This window comes from Notothenia rossii (genome assembly GCF_949606895.1).
Source record: "Notothenia rossii genome assembly, chromosome: 1".
Lineage (NCBI taxonomy): Eukaryota > Metazoa > Chordata > Actinopteri > Perciformes > Nototheniidae > Notothenia > Notothenia rossii.
Genome location: NC_136912.1, coordinates 77,102,418 through 77,122,302, shown reverse-complemented (window position 1 = coordinate 77,122,302; position 19,885 = coordinate 77,102,418). Strand labels below are relative to the sequence as shown.

Below are 19,885 nucleotides of genomic sequence, written 5' to 3'. Positions count from 1 at the left end.
CATATATTAAAAAAATACATTGCTCCAGTTCAAAACAATGGCATTTTGGGGGATTTTCCTACGGGGATCAATAAAGGTCCATTTTAACTTATTTTTAAAAAGATATTTGCTGTAAACTTCTGTTATCACTTCAGTACATCCATGACAGTGCAGCAAAACGATAAGAAAGATGACGCCAAAAGCTAGAACAAACACACAAAATCTGCAAATCTTTCACTGATAGAAAATGGAGTGTAAAATAAGGAGAAGAGAAATGTTTTTCTTTTTCTTTGTAAGGTTGTTTCTACACTGCACACAAATAGGTTTGGATGTTCATACCATCCATTTCCTTACAGAATACAATTTAATTGCCTTTTTTAAAGTCCAGACTTTGCATTCAAGACTTTATTCCTTAAATCTTCTAAACTGTTTCTTAACCTACCTCTCTCACTTGTTGCTCAACAACAGAGCCATTATCGGTACTTACTTTCAGTCAGTGAGCAGCTCCATTAGTGAAATGATCCACGGGTAGTTACGTGTCAATGACGTCTCACACTTTTTTTGGCATTATTGATTGAAGTTTTGTATATTTACAGCTGTGTGTCCTACAACAGATTTGTGCACCATACAGTAGCTCCTGCAGTGTTGTTCAATTCTTAGCACATTGATTTTGGCAGTACTGATATTTCATTTCAAAAAAGTGCCTTGAGAATTGCAAGGCTGTCTGTCCATCTGGGTCTACCGTGAACCAGAGTCCTGCATCGGGTCGGGTATCCGCGGGTACCCGACGGGTGACCCGCAAAAAAGGTGATTTGCGGGTGGTATCTTTTCAAACGCTTTTTTCCGGGTTCACTTCTTGGTAAAACAAAGATGATGCGGGTCCGGTTGCGGGTGTTGCATAATAAATATATTTAAACAATAATAATTTAGTTTAATGTTTAAATCCTCAGACCTCTCCTCCGCGGTACCGAGCATAATCATAACCTCTGCAGCGCATCTATCTGCTGCTGAGCGCACCACATTCTGAATGGCTGAGGTGAAGCTCTCTATAGCGGAGAATACAGCATTTTCAATAACTCTTCCTCAAGAGCAAAATCCAACGTCTGGGAGGCTTTTGGTGTCATCCTAGATGGAGAAAATAAACAACATCCCAGGCTTTTTGAGCCAAATATGCAACTGCGTGTGTTAATAATTGCACGTTGTCACTGCTTATATATATGCGGGTTCGGGTCGGGTTGCGGATCATGTGCCGGCGGGTCGGGTCGGGTTGCGGGACTAATTGGCAATATGTGCGGGTAGCGGGGCGGGTTCGGTACTGCACGTCACGGGTGCGGGGCGGGAGCGGGTCTTGAAAATCAGACCCGTGCAGGACTCTGCCGTGAACCCATTTTTAGTTCTGAAAGACAGTGTTTGCCTTGACAGCGATGCAGCCAGTCACTCAATAATACATAAAAACGTCCTCTTTAATCTCCTGGATGACAGATGAGGCGCAGCTGACACCACCTAACCTTTAACCCACCTAGATACACCACCTTTTAGTCATGCCCTTGGTGTCTCTAATTCGCCTTGTTTCTCTTGTTTTTTCTCAGGATTGAAAAAACGTACCAGGAAGGCCTTTGGGATACGGAAGAAAGAGAAGGACAATGACTCCACGTAAGTCCTTCACTGTATGAACACAGAGCACATTAGTCCTTCTACTATTGAAAGTATTCACAGTGGGGCTATTCTGTGGAGCTGGCTTAAACCTCTGAATTTGAGTAGTGTCCATATACATTACAGCAGAATGAAATTATGAAATGAAAATACGTAAGAGCCATTACAGGATTAGTATTAAGTATAGGTCTTGTCAAATGAATGTTGGACGGCTGCTTCCATTGAACAGGCACAGTTTCAGAGTATACCTGTCAATTATGAGCTACAGTGGATTTTGTATTGTATTAATCAATTTGTAAAACTCCCAGTATTAATCTTATGTGGCATATGGTACTATTGATTTACAGAATAATAAGCACACCTTAAATATACACTGCTTGGGAAATTGCTTCTTTACACTTAGCTGAAATATTTACTATACTTATCATGGCAGATTTGTTTAAAATTATATAAATAAAGCAGGATTGAAATAAGGCTTTGAACAGTTGGAAAAAGCACATAGTGAGCTTGCAAAACCTCTGTAACAAAGATCATTTTACAGGGGTGTTTTTTAAGCCGTACATGTCATGCTGCTAAATGTTTGTGTGCTGTGACGTTTGAGTGAATTAGCGTGTGGGTAAAGTGGCTTGAAAAGGTTTTCTTTGAATACCGCTTTTTTAAATATTTTGGCTTGACTAATTACTGTGGCAAAGCACTTGATTTTCAAATGAAGAGCTCATATGGGAAGTGACTTTCATGCTTTCCTTTCATCTCTCTGGTTCTTTAAACTCTCACAGGGGGTCCCCAGACAGAGACAGCGGCGTAAGTAACAGAACAAATGTACGGTAATACATATCAGCTAATTCATATATTTGTAAACTTGAATTTGACATGAATATTACTGGAGGAAATCAAGTCTGCTAATTGTGAGGTTCATTTTATTTTCTGTGTTCTTTATACTTGCCAGGAACCCCAGGAAGTTGAATCGGTACTGAACCCTAGTCCCTAGTCCTTTAAGTATATTAATTTCTAGTTAAGTCTAGACTAGATTTTAGAGATTAGTCTGGTTATAGGCATCAGTGTACGTTCTTAAACTCATCTGTCGCTCAGTGTTGCTGTTTTGACTATCAGCAACTATTATTAGCAAAAAACGCACCAAACTAAAGAGTCCTTTGGTGAAGCTTGAAAAGACCAACGTCCTGAAATATTATCCAGCACTGTTGGACAATTTGCATCATGTTGGATAATAACACTAATCATCGCCATTATTAGGTCAATAGTGACCAGGCGGATGAAACGGGGAACAAATTAGGGCCTCTGAAAGGACGACGGTGGAACAGTCTCACATGACAGCCAGAGTACACAGGATCAGGGTTTATAGGCCGGTATTAGCTACGCCGTAGTTTCCTTAAATAGTAGCTAGCAAAGACACACATCCAGTTATGGCACAGAATATACTGTACCTTCTCTGTCTGCTGGGGTTTTAATCAAAGTTTCTCTCTCCTCTCAGTCTCAGAAAAAGGCTAACGGGGCCCCTAATGGCTTCTACGAAGATATTGACTGGGAAAGATATGTAAGTAATAGGACAATTATTAACAGCTTTTTAGCTCAGTTTCCACGACTGCTGCTTTGTTTTCATCTGCATCGATTGACCTTACAGTGTTTATCCATATTATTGTAAAATGTGTTATTGACTAAATGTGGAAAAAGCATGTTTAAAAATAGTTCCACATACTGTAGCACTGTATATCTGGTTGAATGTTTGATATATTCTCACATGGATTTTAGCTAGAGATTATGACATTATCATTATGCACTTGGTCATGTTTCGTGCCTAATTAACTTGTGCTACTCCTTGAACCAACTGCTATTTGTCTGTTAGTATTTTATCGGCATACAACTAAATTCATTGCAGCGTGTAACTCAAAACATCCAACAAACATCTAAAGAGATTTATACTTTGTGTTCCAGAACTCTCCTGAAGTGGACGACGAAGGCTACAGCCTCAGACCTGAGGAGGAGTCCGAAGAGGGAGATATCCTCTGCACTGCTTCATTTGTCATTTAACACAATCAATTTGTCTATTTTTCTAGCCAAGCTATGTTGGGTCACAAAAGTGGGTCGCTTCCACTGTTAGTACGGGATTTGTGAACTAAGTCTACTGACATCAGTTTGCGTAGTAAATCTCATTCTCTCCGATAGAGAGGCGAAGTCACGCCCATCTACTTCCGACCTATGGGAACTTATTTCGGAAAAATTATGTATTGAATTCAATGGAGAGAGAAAACGTATCTTTCGATCCCGTTTGAATTGTGCCATGAATTACACATATGATGTTTGTTAAAAAGGTCACAATTTGTCTTAAAACTGTTGAAATATAAGACTATGAAAAATACGCAACCAGAAAGACTACAAATCCCACAATCCCGGTCCCGCATGCTGGCTCTTACGGAACCGACTAACTCCCCTTGTGTGTATGTACAGCTCTAAACATGCCCAGACTTGTGGTGATTTTCACCTCTTTTAATACTTTTCTGCTCATTCTGAAAGAAAGAAGTGAAATGTGCTAACGTGACGGCCGTCTTGGTGGGTGGTGCGAGACCAGAGATGTAGTTTATTGAGCGTTTCACACAAAAAAAGTGTTACTTCACAGTTTTACGACACATTTTAATTTTTTTGGCTTGAAAAATTATCTTTTAAATTGACAAACATCATATGTGTAATTCGTGGCACAATTCAAACGGAATCTAAAGATAATCTTTCTCTCTCCATTGACTTCAATACATACTTTTTCCAAAATAAGGTCCCATGGAGGTCCACCGGAAGGGGAGGGACTTCGCCTCTCTATTCTGCTGGAGTTTCCAAATCAGTGGAGTCGCATCTAAAAAATAATTTCCTTGTGTTTCACAGGGATCTCGAAAGTCAAAACACAACTTAAAATAGAGTGATGAGGATGTGTTTTGAGTCCTTATCAAAGCTTGAAAACATTGAACTAACAAAGGTCTAAATCAGTTAGACGGAGCAGCACGTAACACTGTTACAATGAGTCATTGGTGTTCCAGACTCCAACAGGAAGTCATAGATTAGTGTTTGAGAAAAGCCTCATACCCCCTCTCTGATACGTGGAAATATCACTCTGATCAATGTACTGATTAACCAGCCTGCCAACTCATATTGAGCAGAGGTGATTCTCTGTTTGTTATGCTGGCAATACTGTATTCATCCCTTTGCAATTAGCTCCTCAGTGGGTTGACAATTGTATTTGATTTAGAGACACCATCGGCCTGTGGGCACCAAAATCAAGTCAATATTTGTATTAGGTCTTGTCTAGAATTGCAAAGAGGTTGTTTTTGTTTCTGTTGCAGGAAGACAATCATTTAAACATTCAATACAAGTATGGACAATGATTAGGAATATGGAATACTAACATGAAAGTATACAAAGTTAAATTACAAAAACATATACATTTAAATTGTGATTTGGGTCATGTAAATCCTGGACAGTTTAAGGTAGGGAACTTTGTTTTTTCCTTGATTCTGCACCACCGCCCACCACCAAAAAGACACACTTCTTTTCCTCTGATGAGTCGGAAGGAGAGGAGGACCACAGGAAAAAATTTAAAATCAAGATCAAGCCGCTGCCGTCAAATCATGTCGTCGCGGTGCCCTCGGTCGACGAGCTCAAAGCCTCCATAGGCAACATCGCCCTGTCCCCGTCTCCTATGGTGAGTAGCTCTGACCTCACTGCCTCTCACTGCTGGCTTTCATTAACACACGCCTGTGTTAAGATGGATGTTAAGTGCATGTGCTAATCACTTTTGCTTCTTCTTCCTTTAACTGCATTTTATCAAGATATATTTAGTTTGTAAAGATTTTTCAGTGCATGTCTTTCTAGTTTCTGCTGAGCTAAACCTCCTTTTGTACATTTGTATTCTACTTTATCCGACTGTTTCGTTTTGTTTAATTTATTGTTTTGTTGGGCCTTTTTTATGACAACATAACTCCTTGGTTATAATAAGCCAGTATGCAACAATATGTCATTATGTATGTCTGGTTTGAGCCTTAGACTGATTACCAATCCATCTCCCTGTATTTTTTAGTCAGTTCAGCTGTTTTATATGATAGTTTTAGTTCCACACGGCTCATTTTTGGGGCTTCTGATATTTGAGCTGTGTTGTCTTGTGTAGTCCGTTTAGTGTTGCAGCTCAGTTATTGAGTCCACATCAAAGCACACATCCCCTTCAAATTGTCTGTTATCGGCATTAGGACTCCAAAACAGGGTTTGGCCTCCCTCACTTACCCACAATTCCTTTCTTCTTCAGTGAGGACAGTTAGCTTGGCCGCCGTCTTGAATAATTCAGGTAGGAAAGTGGGCACAATGGACCTGTGTGTCAGTCTGCTGTACAGTGAGATGGCTTGTGGTCATTTGATCTTCTGGACTCAATAATTTAATCCAGCTTCTGTGTGCTCACCCACTGGCTCCGTTAACCTGATCAGGTGTGAAGGATGTTCCATGCTGGTAGTGTTTGCGTTCATGTGCGTAATACATTGGAGACATTAGTGGTTTTGGCCATATTGAGTAGTTTGCTATTGGTCGATCGATGAACATTAAATCATTAAGAATAACTCTCATCATGGATTCATCCTTAAAATTTGAAACAAGTGAACTAATAATTCAATATTTGAAGGTTGCAGTTTTCTTATTTTAACATCTGAAACATCAGTTAAAAATAATCTAATGAATATTTACCAAACTCAGGACATTAAAATGACTGGCCTGTAGTCGTGATTACACAATTACCTTTATTCACCTCTATCATTTCAAATTAGCATCACGTTTGCCAGGGCAGAGCTTTACCCCCATGCATACATTACACAAGTCACTCGTCACTCGGAGTCCCTGGTTACTTTGCGTTACCTTGGCTATGGACTGACAATAACATGTCCCAATCAAAAGAGGAAGACAGGCCAAATGTAAACAGGCCTCCAAAAGCAAACTGCTTCTTTCTGCTTGTTTCCTTTTACTTCCTTTTCCTTGAAGTGATCCAGGAGAACTTTTATCCCAGACTAAAACATTTAGGTCTTGGCTGTTATTTTCAAAGTAAGACCTAAACTTCAAAACAGCCCATTTGAATATCATTGAGATTCCCTCTTGACGTTGGGTTTCTGCATGTATCAATATGTCAAAAATGACAAGCAGACAGATTCGAAGTGTTGGACATACCTAGAAACTTAGTTTTATATTTATTGGACTGAATGAGCTTAGTTCATATGGAAATATTTTGCATATTCTACATGAATTATGCATATATACACACAGGCTGGAAAGAGGGACATGATGATGCAGGTTAACAGCTTATTTCACAGCAAACCTAGGCCAGGATTAGCTGTTCACATCATGGTATGAGGAATACTGGGGAATGTGTAGGTGGTGTGATGAGTACATACTACTACGCCAGATTCATCTGTCTGTATTAATGATTGCAGTTGATGTTGATGGCTGTCTACATTCTGAATGCCCTCCCTTTTTTTATTTCTCTTTTGTTTCTCATTCTTTTGCTGCCTCTAATAATGCAAACCTTTGTAGAAGAGTCCGGTAAGCATTTTGCCTTGCATGCTGTTGTGTGTGTGTTTTTCTTGTTGATAGATTCTACTATGTTGAGTTTTTGCTCATGTGTGTTGCCAAAAATAGAACTACAAAGGACCAGTTAGTAATAACTTAAGGCTTTATTATTGGTGTGAGTGTGTGTCAATGTAGTGTTATTTATAGGCACATTAATGCATGTGCATGTGTTCGACTGCTCAGCATTCTCATGGCACGTGCTGATTTTTTTTTTGCCTCGAGCAATGTTTTTTCCACTGACTAAGATGTCTTACATCAGATTTTAATTGGTCCTAGAGTCAAGTTTGAGTTTTTTACATTCCAAATGTCACAACTACAAGCAGTAGAGTAGGCGAGGAAAAGGTCAGGGATGGAGTTAAGAGGATAGAAACAAAAAATATATATCGTGTTTTCACATATAATTCTCCTCTGTTTTGTTTTGTGCCAGCATTTTAACAACAAAGGCTTGAACTTGAGGACAAACATCCTATTTTTATAATGAATTTGTCATATTGTATAATATGTGCCATTGCTGTAGCCTGCTCTATGTTTCGACAAAGATTCCCCTTAGGTGAGGTCGGTCACTTTACAGCCAAGACTACACTGTTCAGATATGACCTGCCTCAGTTACAAAATGTGTTATATCTCCAGCACCAAAAACAGAGATGCAACATATATATATATATATATATATATATTTTTTTTTTTAAATAACCAGGACAAATAATATGCTCTTATGATTTCAAATATATCACACATTTGTAAAAAACTATCTGTGTGCAGAGACCAATGTGATTCCCTGGCGGGCTCAAAGGTCACTGTGTTTAACTCTGAACACTTCCTGTTGTTCTTCCTGTTTGCTTACGGCAGGGAGATAATGATTGGTTATGACGAATAGAGTTGCGCAGTGTCCTGCATCAGTTTACCCAATGAATTGAATCCCTTCCACCAGCCAGTCCCACCCCTTTGTTGCATCACTTTAATCACTCATGGCTCACTGCACAACTGGAACAAGAGTAAGAGATGGAGGGGAGAGAGGGTGGATGCGACGGAGGTGACGCAGGCAGATGGAGAGATTTCAATCAAAGAGACCAAAGAGGGGCAGATGGGAGAGAAGAGAAAATGAAAAGAAACTTAAAAGGATTAAACGGCAAAAATGACATTGGTTTAAACAAAAACATGATCATAAAAAGGAACAAGGATAGAGATGAAGATAGAAATTAGAGAGCATTTGGATAATATTCAGTAACAGCAGGTTCACAGATGACATTGAAAATTCAGGCAAAAACCACAATTTATCTGAAGGCCTTGAATCTTTACCCTTTGTTTTTTCTCACCATAAACAGACAAAAAAGATGACAGCATAAACATAAACACACAGATGAGTTTAAGTTCAGACTTGGCTATTCTTTATACCCGTATTATCCAGGACTTATTTAACTACCTGCATTTATGCTCACAAATCCTATGGACATTTTATCGTCCTGGGGCGATTACAGATACCTCCTATCTTAAGTCTTAAGTTAAGACTTAAGACTTAATCTGAGGTATAATTTTTCCCAATTTGGTATTAAATAAGCAATTCATAACTTGCTTTATTTCATGTTGGAACATCTTAAATACTCAATCCAATATGGCTCATCATCTGTTCTGTATGTTACCCTACAGTAACACCTAACAAGCAAATACGATAAATAGCACTTAACTTCAAGACAGGTGAGTTGAGAACATCTGCAAGAAATACAAAGATCCTTTTTAAAGGGATATTTAAAAAAAAAAAGTGAAAAATATTATCATGGTGAAACAGTACCTGGGAAAAAAGTGGAAGTAGGAGAGAGGTTATTTAAGATTTTGCGAAGTAAGGATCAGGTCTTAACCCGATTACCAAACAGTTCAGTTCTGCTGCAATAAGATGTTTCTGTAATTCTGCATCTTATCCCCCAATCTGTGCGACCAGGCCCCTACTCTTTTCGTCATATGATGTGTGCTTTACTGATTTGTCACTCTCTGACCAGGTGTCTCTTCTCTCTTCCTTTTTGCTGGTCACAGAGACGTAGCCCGGTAAGTGTCCTTTTCCACCGCTCCCTGGGGTTAGATACAAATAATGTCACATACTTCCCGTACACTTCTGCTCCTCACCCTGTTCTTAGATTCGATTAAATAAGACAGGACATTCGTAGATGGGTTCAGTGGCTGAGGCGTGGGTCAAAACTGTCAACTCATTTGTTTTGACATTAATATTTAAAGGTATATACGGTAAATAAATACATATTTACACCAAAAAAGAAATACTCCTAGATTCTCAAGATCAGTAGTGTGCTTGTTTTGATCTTGAATAATTTCTTGCGAGGTCTCTGTAGTGGGAGAACATTTGCACTTTTGACAGTTGGACCCTTTGATGTCTTACTTCAGTCACTCCCCATCGTCGTGTCTTCTTCTCTCATCTGCTGCTGTCTCTCCTCCTCTCTGCCCTTATCTGCAATCTGCCTTTCTTGGCCTCTTGTGTTCCTCACATGGTGAATTCATACAAACCTAAAGACGAGGGTGTTTAAGATCTCAGCTGGAGAGGCAATATGATGGTGCTGTTGCCTCTCCAACAACAGTACTCGTTCCTTTTTTTACTTTCTCACATTTGAACTTTATCAGGCTCACGCCTTCTCTAGTACCAGGGGTGGCTTTTTAAGACTTCAAAGCATGTTTTGAAAGCTTTCCAATATTTATTTGTGGCTCTGACACCTCAAATCACTGCTTACAGCACAGTTGGCTGACTGCAAGCAGCAGTTGCCATTTTCTAATGTAACAATGTTATTATTACTGGAATACCTTGGTCTCTTTAATTTAAACTGCATCTCTTATAGCTAATAGATATCTTTCCTTATCCGTATGATGTAACGGATGTGATTTGTAAGCACTCGCTGTGCCATATTTCACTGAATATACAGTGTTCAAATAATCACTTTATAAAGCATGTCGGCCAAGTGCTACAGTGTCCCTGTTTTTTGTGTCAAGATGATAACCTTTATTGTACGTACCCTTTATTTCTTCTTATTTCTCTGCTGTCTAATAAAGTCTAAGTTATTGCTTTAGAACAACTGTGTGTGTGTGTGTGTGTGTGTGTGTGTGTGTGTGTGTGTGTGTGTGTGTGTGTGTGTGTGTGTGTGTGTGTGTGTGTGTGTGTGTGTGTGTGTGTGTGTGTGTGTGTGTGTGTGTGTGTGTGTGTGTGTGTGTGTGTGTGTGTGTGTGTGTGTGTGTGTGTGTGTGATGCCTATGTAGCTGGTCAGGTAGTCTCATCAGATTAAGTAAACCTGAGGCTGTAGTTTCCTCTCTGACCTTCAACACTGTAGAACCTACATCAATGTTCTTTTAAAACCTATGTGGCTTTTTATATCAAAAATAAATGTGTCTTTGATCTGCCATTCAACTACGTGTTATGTTTTCTGTGAATTTGCAGTGTTCTTTGCTTAAATGGGGCTATGTAGGATGCTGATTCTAGTTTCATTAAAGACAGTTGTATTGTTGGAATTATTACAACGTTGTACTTGTGCGTGACTGTTGCTATTTTGTGTCTTTATTTTTTACATTTTACTGTAATTTGTTCATGTTTCAGGGTTTGAAAAGGAACACATCCAGTAAGTATCAATCTTGTTGCACCTTAGGACACGTACATATTTAAATATGGTGAATTACAGAGAATGTGATCGAGAACACATGTGGTAAACATATTTAATTGTAGTTCCAGGGGAAGAGATTGCCAGACCGAGGCGCATCATCCCTACTTTACCCACTGTGTCCCCAACTCTACCCACTGTGGCCCCAACACCAGCTCCAGCACCACAACCCCCCAGGTATGACCCTCACTCTTCTCTGACAACAGACACCTATTTCCCTTAGAATTTGTGAAAAGGGGTTTTATGAGGTACCTATTAATCCTACCTATTTTAAGAATATTAAAAACTGTTAAAGTGTGTGCTAAATTCAGAGATTAACCCGGCTTCATTTTACTGTTCTGTGCTGTTAAAAGATGAACCTTTATTGTAAAGATGTGCAGTATATCTGCAGTGTACAAGCTAATGGAGGTGATGTTAGTGGGGATATTCCTGGCAGGTTACAGTAGTTATGTCATGTCATCATTTATTTGTCTTCATTACTGTGTGACTTTAACTTTAACTATATTTATTTGTTGTTCTTTTCTTTTCGCTATATCTGCAAAGCGTCTTTGAGCACCTGTGAAAGCGCTAACAAAATAAATCTATTATTATTATTCCAAATATATTACATGTAGCACACAACAGTGTGCTACATGTAATAAATTCATGCTACCATAGAAAGAAGGGAACAACATTAGGTAATACCCTTGTCTTAACTAAAGGCCGAGAGATTATCTTATGCGTTAGTTCTAACATAATGGCATAAAAACACACCCCGATTTTGTTTTAGATTTCGCCGAACCTTTGCCTTCCCACAAAAATATAAGATGTCTGGGACAAACACTGTTTGTTTTGTCGGAGGCCCTCTTGAGGCTTCAGTGCATCCACAGAACTGTCACTGTGTTTATCTACCAAACAACACTGTGCTGCTTTGTGTGCTGCGGGGACATAAGCGCATGTTCTTCTAGTATAACTGTTTGTGTTCATGGTGGTGATCATAGTCTTCCTCTACATGTGTTTCTGTGGTTTGTTTGATGCCAGACTTTACTGTCCACATGAGGCTGTTGTCTGTTGAGTGCCGTTAGCCATGGTCCAGCTGCATGTTTAGATATTCCTCCTGTATCACTCTACATTACTACAGAACATTGTTCTACTCTACACTGCATGGTTTTGTCACAGCACAGCCCTTATAATGAACCTGTAATAACTAATAAAAATGATTTGTAATTGTAGTAAATATTGAAGATATTTATTTATTTTATCATGCCATTGCGAGCTTTTGCAATAGCTGTAGTTTATGGTTCCACACGTTAAGAATTGTCCAAATGAATTCATAATACATTTGTGAAAGCAAGATCAAATTCAGCAGATTTTAAAAAGGTGTATATCTAGGGATACTGATGTGTTAAGATGCTTTCTACCTGTACCATGATCAGATCACGTAAGCTATACTTGCTGCTCATTCCTAAAATGTCCTTCTTTACAATAATTGCTCTCCTAATGTCGTGTGTGTGTTGCAGCAGTCAACAGACACCGTTCTCTGAAGACACCACAGCCTTATTTGGGCCTCCCTTGGATACAGCCTTTGGAGAATCAAAAAAAACTGAAGGTAACCCTCCTCCATGGTTATTTGTCAATCCGTGTCTTTGTCTATTTATTCTGTTTACGTCTTTGTGTCCGTTGTTAGAATATGTCTGTGTTGACAGTTGTTTCCAGTGTTGTTGTTTTTCTCAAACTGTGACACAATGAAAATATCTTTCTGAGCACACATTTATTGTCTCAAGAGTGCCAGATAAGCCCTGCTCAGCTGTCAAAGCAGATACCCCCCCCTCCCACACCAATTTCTCTAACACTGCTGTTCTTCCCTCAGTCTTACAAAGCAGTTGTGGATTTACTCAATCTGTCATCATTCGGGTCAAAGTTGAAATTGGCACCAGTCATGTTAATGTTCACGGTGCATTTGTTAATATGCAGACTCCACTGTCACCCTCTATCAGCCAATCCAGTTGGAGTTAGACTCTGAGAGAGTTCTTAGCTGTTATGCAACTGCAAGTCAGGCAACATCCAAGTGTAGGCATGCGTGATATAAATTATTATTTAGTTGGGGTAAACATTAGTTTGCACTCAATTGTAAGGCTCAGGTGCAGGTTGCTTAAACCAATGTATTCATGTATAAGCTTGCAATATTTGGATTTTATACGACCAGAAAAAGGGTGTTAAGCTATTTTGTTATTGCTGGCAAATGCTAAATGTAAAAAAAGCCTTAAGAAAAATTAGGCTCTCATGGCATGCCAGGGCTAAGATAGTATAGTCAATGAAAAAAAATCTATCAAAACATTTAGACTAGGACAGATGTGTAGCAAATGTTGTTCTTTATAAAACGGACAAGTAAAATCAAGCAATCTGATTGGTTCTTAGCAGTGATATACTGAGCGTATACCACGGGTAGAATTGTAAATTACTTTTCACAACAAGTCAGTATCCCTCCGCGTCTGAGAAAAACAGTATACCGTTGGGCTGAAAATCAAACTGCCTGCAGTTTGCTTTTCATACTGGAACAAGAAAGCAGCGGAGAAGTAACGGGGCAGAAGCTGGGCAGAAGCCCTCCTTTTTGACGCATCGGTCCAGACATAGACATCAAACGGCAAAACATATTCAGTGTGCAGTTCCTTTGGCATTAGGGCAGGGATATCTAGATACTTTTGAAGGTTTAACATAATGAATTGTGCTACTTTTAAAGCAAGCAACGATGTTTTCAAATCTGTAATCAAAGAGGTCCGCAAAAACGCTATCGACCAATCAGATTGCTTGATTTGACTTGTCAGTTTTATAAATATATTTTAATTTCTTCCGTTACGAAACAAACTTACAAAGCTTAAAATGGAAACATTTAAGATTAACTTCGACCTCCGGGGGGGTCTTACTATAGTATGTAGGAGTGGATTGAGCAGTTCCTATCTCCAGAAAAAAAAGCACCTAAACTACAACATGCAGAGCTACGTGAAGAGCAGGTAGACCAACTGGAAAAGTAGCACCATTCAAAAGCTTTCTGATGCGGGTCTTGAAACAAAGCAGAGAAATTATGACCGTTAGTGGCCACAGGTGCGAAAGCTCTCTCCAGAGCTACTGGAAGCCCAATCTCGGGGACCGGAGAAAGTGGAGCAATATTCTCGCCACGCCAAGCAACAGCCTCGAACAACCTCAACCTATACAAGTGACCACGTAAGCCATGCTACTGATGCTGGACAGTTTTTCAGTGGCTGCACAATAAACAGCAACATACACATTAATGTAAATAAACAGCCAAATAATGGATCAACGCTCTCTGTCTAATATGTTCGCTTGCTGTTAGTGTTGTTGCATAGCAACCACCTTGCACTATGTTTTGTGCAGAAGGCAACGGAGGGACTATTTTATTTTGAACATCATTATTTACTAATAAAAACTATTTAAATTAGAGTGTGTATTTTTCTTTCATATTGCCACACTTGGTAACCGTTTCGCGTCGGGCCGAACCACGCCCCTTAGCTATTGCTTAAGTATATCATTTAGAATTTAGCCTTCAGAATCAGTTCTAGTGAATAAGGTTGTAAACATGTATTGAGACACATTTAGTGCTGAAGTCACCATGGCCATGAAATTGCAATCCTTCATTCTGCTTCAGTTATAAATGAAAATGTATTTTAGATGTTCTGCTGTTACAACACATCCTATGTACAGTTTGTGCCCGAGGCTGATAATCTGTTTCGAAATATTTTATTGACATGCTGATCTTGTTTCACCTCTTACTTAAGTCTCATAAGCTTCGCAGCATTAGACGCCCTTTAAATGTTTTGGCTCTAATGCCCCTGACTCGTCCTGTTCTGTCCCCTCCTGAACTCAGTGGGTGTGTTTGAGTCCGATGCGTGGGGGATTCCTCTGTCAGAGCCTGAATCCTCTTTGACAAGATCCTTCCCGACAGGAAGTAAGTTTTATAATTACGTGCGTAATGTGTTGCACTTCTTCTTCTCCTCCCTGGAATGACTGCTCAGATCCATCAGCTCACTTCATGATCATCATCCGACTAACAAACAAAGCTGCACACTGACCGATCAATAACACGCTGCTTCTCATTCTCATACAAAATGCCAGCTCTAACTTGGGTCATTTCATCAGCCATTTCACAACCAATAGATTTAGAGTTGTTTTTTAATTATTATGGGAAAGTTCAGTGCCCGTCTCCCATACTGCACCCATCCTACCTCACTGGCTTCTCCTTGCATTTGGCATGGTGGTGAATGAATGTGCTGTGCTGCATGGTGAAATACTATTGGGATTTGTTTTTCAGGTGTGGTAAGGCCTTTCATCTATGGGTCCAACTTTTTAAGGAATGTTACTTCTCATTTGAAGAATAAGTCGTTGTATGCAGCCCACCGTATATTGAATTCACTTCATCCAAGCATGTCTAGACAGTGATCTTCTGTTTTGCCCCCGCCCGCGGGGCTTAACTGGTTAACGGGAGTAATCATTGTTACATTTATATTTGCTTTACAGCTCCACCTCCACTTCCACCCAAGATTGTCCCGCCCCCCGCCCCATCAACTGGCCCTCCCCCTGCAGATGATGCTGGTAAGAGGTTTTCTTATCTATTTCTGCCATCTAGGCTATCACACTGTCTTTGGCAACTTCAGGAAACATACAAAGTCGCTGAGAGGCTGAGATCGGGCCTGGTTGAACTTGTCTGACGCGCTATCCAAAAATGAATTGGTGAGATCAAAATGTGGTGACATTTCTTTTTTATTCAATGAAAAAAATTAGATCATCAACATATTAAAACGGGAACAATGAAATTGTATTAATAACCAAAACAATCGTTGTGTTTGTGGTCAACAAAAAATACAGCGACACTTTCACACACTCCTCACACAACAGGTGATTATAATCCGAATGAGTGCCGCCCATATCCATGTGACCCATACAAACCAACGCATTGCGATCACACAATAAGATTATGATTATACAAACCATTACCCTTACAAAAACATAAACTAGTACAAACCTAATTGCTATTAAAAAAAATACACCACTTTGTTAGTTTCATGGCTACACTGTCACTGCAGGATAAAGCTAACATTCGACATCATCTCAGTGGCTTCTTTCTCTTTAAACGTCTGGCTCGACTTTTCCCTGTCTGTCATGTTATATGTTTTTGTGTAAACTTGCCAAGGTCCTCTACAAACCCTTTGATTGGTCACTGGTTGTCTGTGTTTCAGAAGTGTCCATAGAAGCCGACGCCCCCACCAGAAAGCCCTCTATAGCGGACTTAGACAACATCTTTGGACCAGAGCAGCCTTCGTCTGCTGGCGAGGAAACGAGTGACTCGTGGGTCAGCTTTAGTTTAGAATCAAGTGAGCAGCGGCCTCTCCCAGAAGAAGCAGCGCCTCCTCAACCAGCCTCCCCGCCTCCACCTGAATCTCCTGCCCCACCTTTACCGGCATCACCACTTCCTCCAGAAGACCCCGCACCACCTCTTCCAGCATCCCCTCCCCCAAAAGACGAACCTGTACCCCCTCCCCCAATCTCCCCGCCTCCCACAGAGGAGCCAGCTGCACTTCCTGTCCGCTCAGGTCCTCCCACACCTGAAGACAGGATTCCTCCCACGCTCGCCACCTCTCCACCCCCTGCACCGCCGAAAGACATTGCCTCCCCTCCCGCTTCCTCTCCCCCTCCTCTGGACTCGCCCCCCAGCGTCCCACCAGCCCCTGCTCCCAGAGCTAGCACCCCTCCAGCCGTGACTCCTCCCACTGAGCAGCCTGCAGCGTGCTCTGTCCCACCGTCGCTTGTCCTGTCTCAAGAGGAACAGGCCGAGAACACAGAAGTCACCCAACCCAAAGAGGACGGAGGGCAAACTCTCCCCTCGCCCACCGAGGCTAACCAGGGGAGTCGGAGTACGCCTCCCCCACCTCCTCCCCCCACATATCGGGCAGTGGTTTCATCACCGGGTCCCACATCTGGAGCTGGCGGCACGAATAGCGGTGAGCAGTCAATGATTCAAACTAGAATATATGTTTATGGAGGACAGTTCATTTGGAGCTTGTGTAAGTAAATCACACCTAGATATTAACAACTTTGTTTGAGAGACACATATAAAACTGGAATTATGACAGCACATGGTGAATTTCTTTGTCAGCATCAGCCATGTGACAATTATTATCAATTACCATCCATACAGTACCTACAAATAAAGTCAGGTAGAGATGTTTTGACTGGTGTTAAGAAGGGATTGTATCACCAGCATTACACCATCTTTGAGTTTGCCTTCAGCTGATTGCAGTATTGCTTTGTTGTTAAACTGAAAAGTAAATATGCAATTGTATTTATCCCTCGAAAAGAGGTTATGTTTTGATGGGGTTGGATGTTCTCATAGCATAGGTTGTTATTCTGACTTACTCATATTTAATGGGACTTCACTCTGGTGGATTTCTTTTTTAGTTTTTTCACATACAGTAACTCTGTTAGAGTGGCTGACTAATGTTATGAACATTTAAACCGTCCATTATGCAGGATAGAAAATGTTTTCTCTGGTACATTTTAATTATACGTAATTGTGTGAGAAAGATATCTAAAAACAGGTGGAATTATTTATCATAGTTTGGCCAGTGTTTCGAAAGAAAGCCATATAGAATGTATTTTGTCTGTTTGCAGCTTTAGGAAAAGTCAATTGTGAGAGGGAACAGATACTCAAGGCAGCTAAAATAGGAGGTTGACTGTTCTTAAACAATATTATAAAAACGTAGTCTGTATCTTTGCTATGCTCTTTCATCACATTGTATGCATGAAGAAATATTTCCAAATAATCTGTGTAATAAAGGTTCTGTCAACCCAGCATTTATTTAGCATTTGTACTCCACTGGTTCCGCCATGTTGAAGCGTCTAAAAAGAACAGTAGGGTTTATAAATACATCTCTATGTGTCTCTGCTCTGTTTTGCAGGTTCCTCTTCTCCGGTGCGACCTTCCACTCCATCGTCAGTCAACCCAACCCCCCCACCACCTCCACCTCGCCCCTCTTCACGGCCCAAACTTCCTCCGGGGAAACCCACTATAGGAGATGCAGTAGGTGTTGCAGTTGATCATATGTTCACTTCTACTGTAGTTGACGTAGTGTTTTGGTACAGGTAAGATTAACATAAATGTATTTTAATCTGTCTTTCTCCTACGGTCTTTTTCTCCCTTCAGAGTGGTCCATTCAGCCCGCCGGTCCACTCTGCCAGCCCCCCTCCTGCCGCCCCATTGGCGCGGGCCGAGAGCACCTCCTCCATCTCTTCCACCAACTCCATGAGTGCCGCCACCACCCCCACCGTCAGTAAAGAGCTCTCCGTGTCCGTGTCAGGTGTGTGCTCCCTCAGCGGTCACTGTCTGCGGTCTTCTGACGCCTGTGATAGCTGAATTTAACTCTTCCATGTCTTTTATTAAAAGTTCATTATTGATTTTATGCAACGGCCCTTTCCTTCCTTGTTTGTGTGGAATGAGTGTAGTTTTGTATTTATTTATTTTTTTCCTTCTGGAAATGGTGACAGCTTCCTGGCATTTATGATCCACTGAATGATATATTCAGTTATACTGGGCATAACCCATGCATGACAGCTGTTACTATCTGGAGATAAATTGGTATAAATGTAAAAAAAAATATCCTATTTATTTAAATAAGATTACAAGAGCATTGTGAGTGGGTGGTGTAACAATTTGTTTGTAAGTCTCGATAAACCTTTATTATAGGAATCGATGGTTTAACACAATTTCACACTCATTGATCTACCTTTTTATATTTTGGGATTGTAGGACATTGCAGTGCAGAGTTGTTGATGTAAATTAGGGCAGATTAACACGGCTGAGTCATAAAAGATTAAATCAATTAACAATCTGGAGGCAGCAACAGTTATATGAAAAGGAATATAGTCCCTTTTTGGAGGTTGCTTTTTTCATAACTGATTGGGCGGACAAAGGATTAGTAAACAGCTTAAGTACATTCAGACTGTAACACACATGCTGCTCAGTTATCAGCAGTCTCTTTTATGGCCCTACATGTAAATATAATGTATCCATTGTGGTTTTGTTGGTAGACCACACAGCTGATGGAGTAAACGTCACCAGAACAGTTACAATTTTAAACTGACTGTATTACAGTTTAAGTTTCATTTCATTTAGACATTTCCCTCTCTTTGTGTTTAATATGCTTATTCCTTTTGTTTGTTTTCTACATAATTAATTGTTTGTGTGCACTGCTTTTCAGATTTTCTACATTTTGTAATTTTTTCCTTGGTTTGATTTTCTCTCTGTATTTTTGTTTTGCCGTTTGTTCGTCTCTTTATTTGTCCTTTGGCTTGTCAGAAGATGATGCTTATGTAGACAAACTACCCACCTTTGAGAGACACTTTGATTCGTTTGCAGGTATAGTAAAGATCCCCTCAGAGAGAGGAAAGGGGACGGGTTGGGGGAGAATCTATTTGATGCTCTTTACCCAGTGTGCACTTGACGTAGAAGGGTAAAGGGTCTATCAACGAGTGTTTTGGTGCTTCTCAGTTTTGGTGTTTCTCAATTAATGTCAGTCAAAAGGTGACGGTATAAGGACACTGACACATTCTCCTTTTTGGGTCTTTTTCCCACGTTCTCACATGCATAGTTTTATAAAGCCTGTTTTGATGTAGAAGAGTTTTATAAAAATAACATCTATGTGTCATTATCCGTATACCTACTGATTTGACTAGTCTACTTACAGTGATGCAAACTTGTCACCTTTCGGCGAAATTCGCCGTTTTGAATCCAAAATAGGTCGTTTGTGTGTGATTCATGTAGATCTGCAATAAAAATATTTTTGGGGTATGGGGGGTCTGGGACCCGGAGTAATCTGCGGTCGTGAGCTGTTATGTGCCATCATGACACGCATGGTGTTCTTCTTTTATATATTATAATGAAGTGCGAGCTGTGTGCTCGAGTCTTCCTGCCTGTCGGCTCTGCTCATGGATGTATAATAAGGCTCTGCTGCTCC

The 19,885-nt window shown here is 40.3% G+C and overlaps 1 protein-coding gene across 1 annotated transcript in view; it reads left to right on the top strand.

Moving 5' to 3' along the window:
• sgip1a (SH3GL interacting endocytic adaptor 1a) overlaps positions 1-19,885 on the top strand; it is a 65,713-nt gene that overhangs the window by 32,986 nt on the left and 12,842 nt on the right. Inside the window, exons 2-15 of the mRNA XM_079677714.1 lie at positions 1,569-1,632; positions 2,409-2,433; positions 3,122-3,184; positions 3,583-3,646; positions 5,157-5,335; positions 9,262-9,273; positions 10,820-10,841; positions 10,946-11,057; positions 12,380-12,468; positions 14,743-14,823; positions 15,393-15,467; positions 16,112-16,873; positions 17,831-17,952; positions 18,076-18,229. Of these exons, the coding sequence (XP_079533840.1) occupies positions 1,569-1,632; positions 2,409-2,433; positions 3,122-3,184; positions 3,583-3,646; positions 5,157-5,335; positions 9,262-9,273; positions 10,820-10,841; positions 10,946-11,057; positions 12,380-12,468; positions 14,743-14,823; positions 15,393-15,467; positions 16,112-16,873; positions 17,831-17,952; positions 18,076-18,229 (1,824 nt within the window). The remainder of the gene's footprint in view (positions 1-1,568; positions 1,633-2,408; positions 2,434-3,121; positions 3,185-3,582; positions 3,647-5,156; positions 5,336-9,261; positions 9,274-10,819; positions 10,842-10,945; positions 11,058-12,379; positions 12,469-14,742; positions 14,824-15,392; positions 15,468-16,111; positions 16,874-17,830; positions 17,953-18,075; positions 18,230-19,885) is intronic.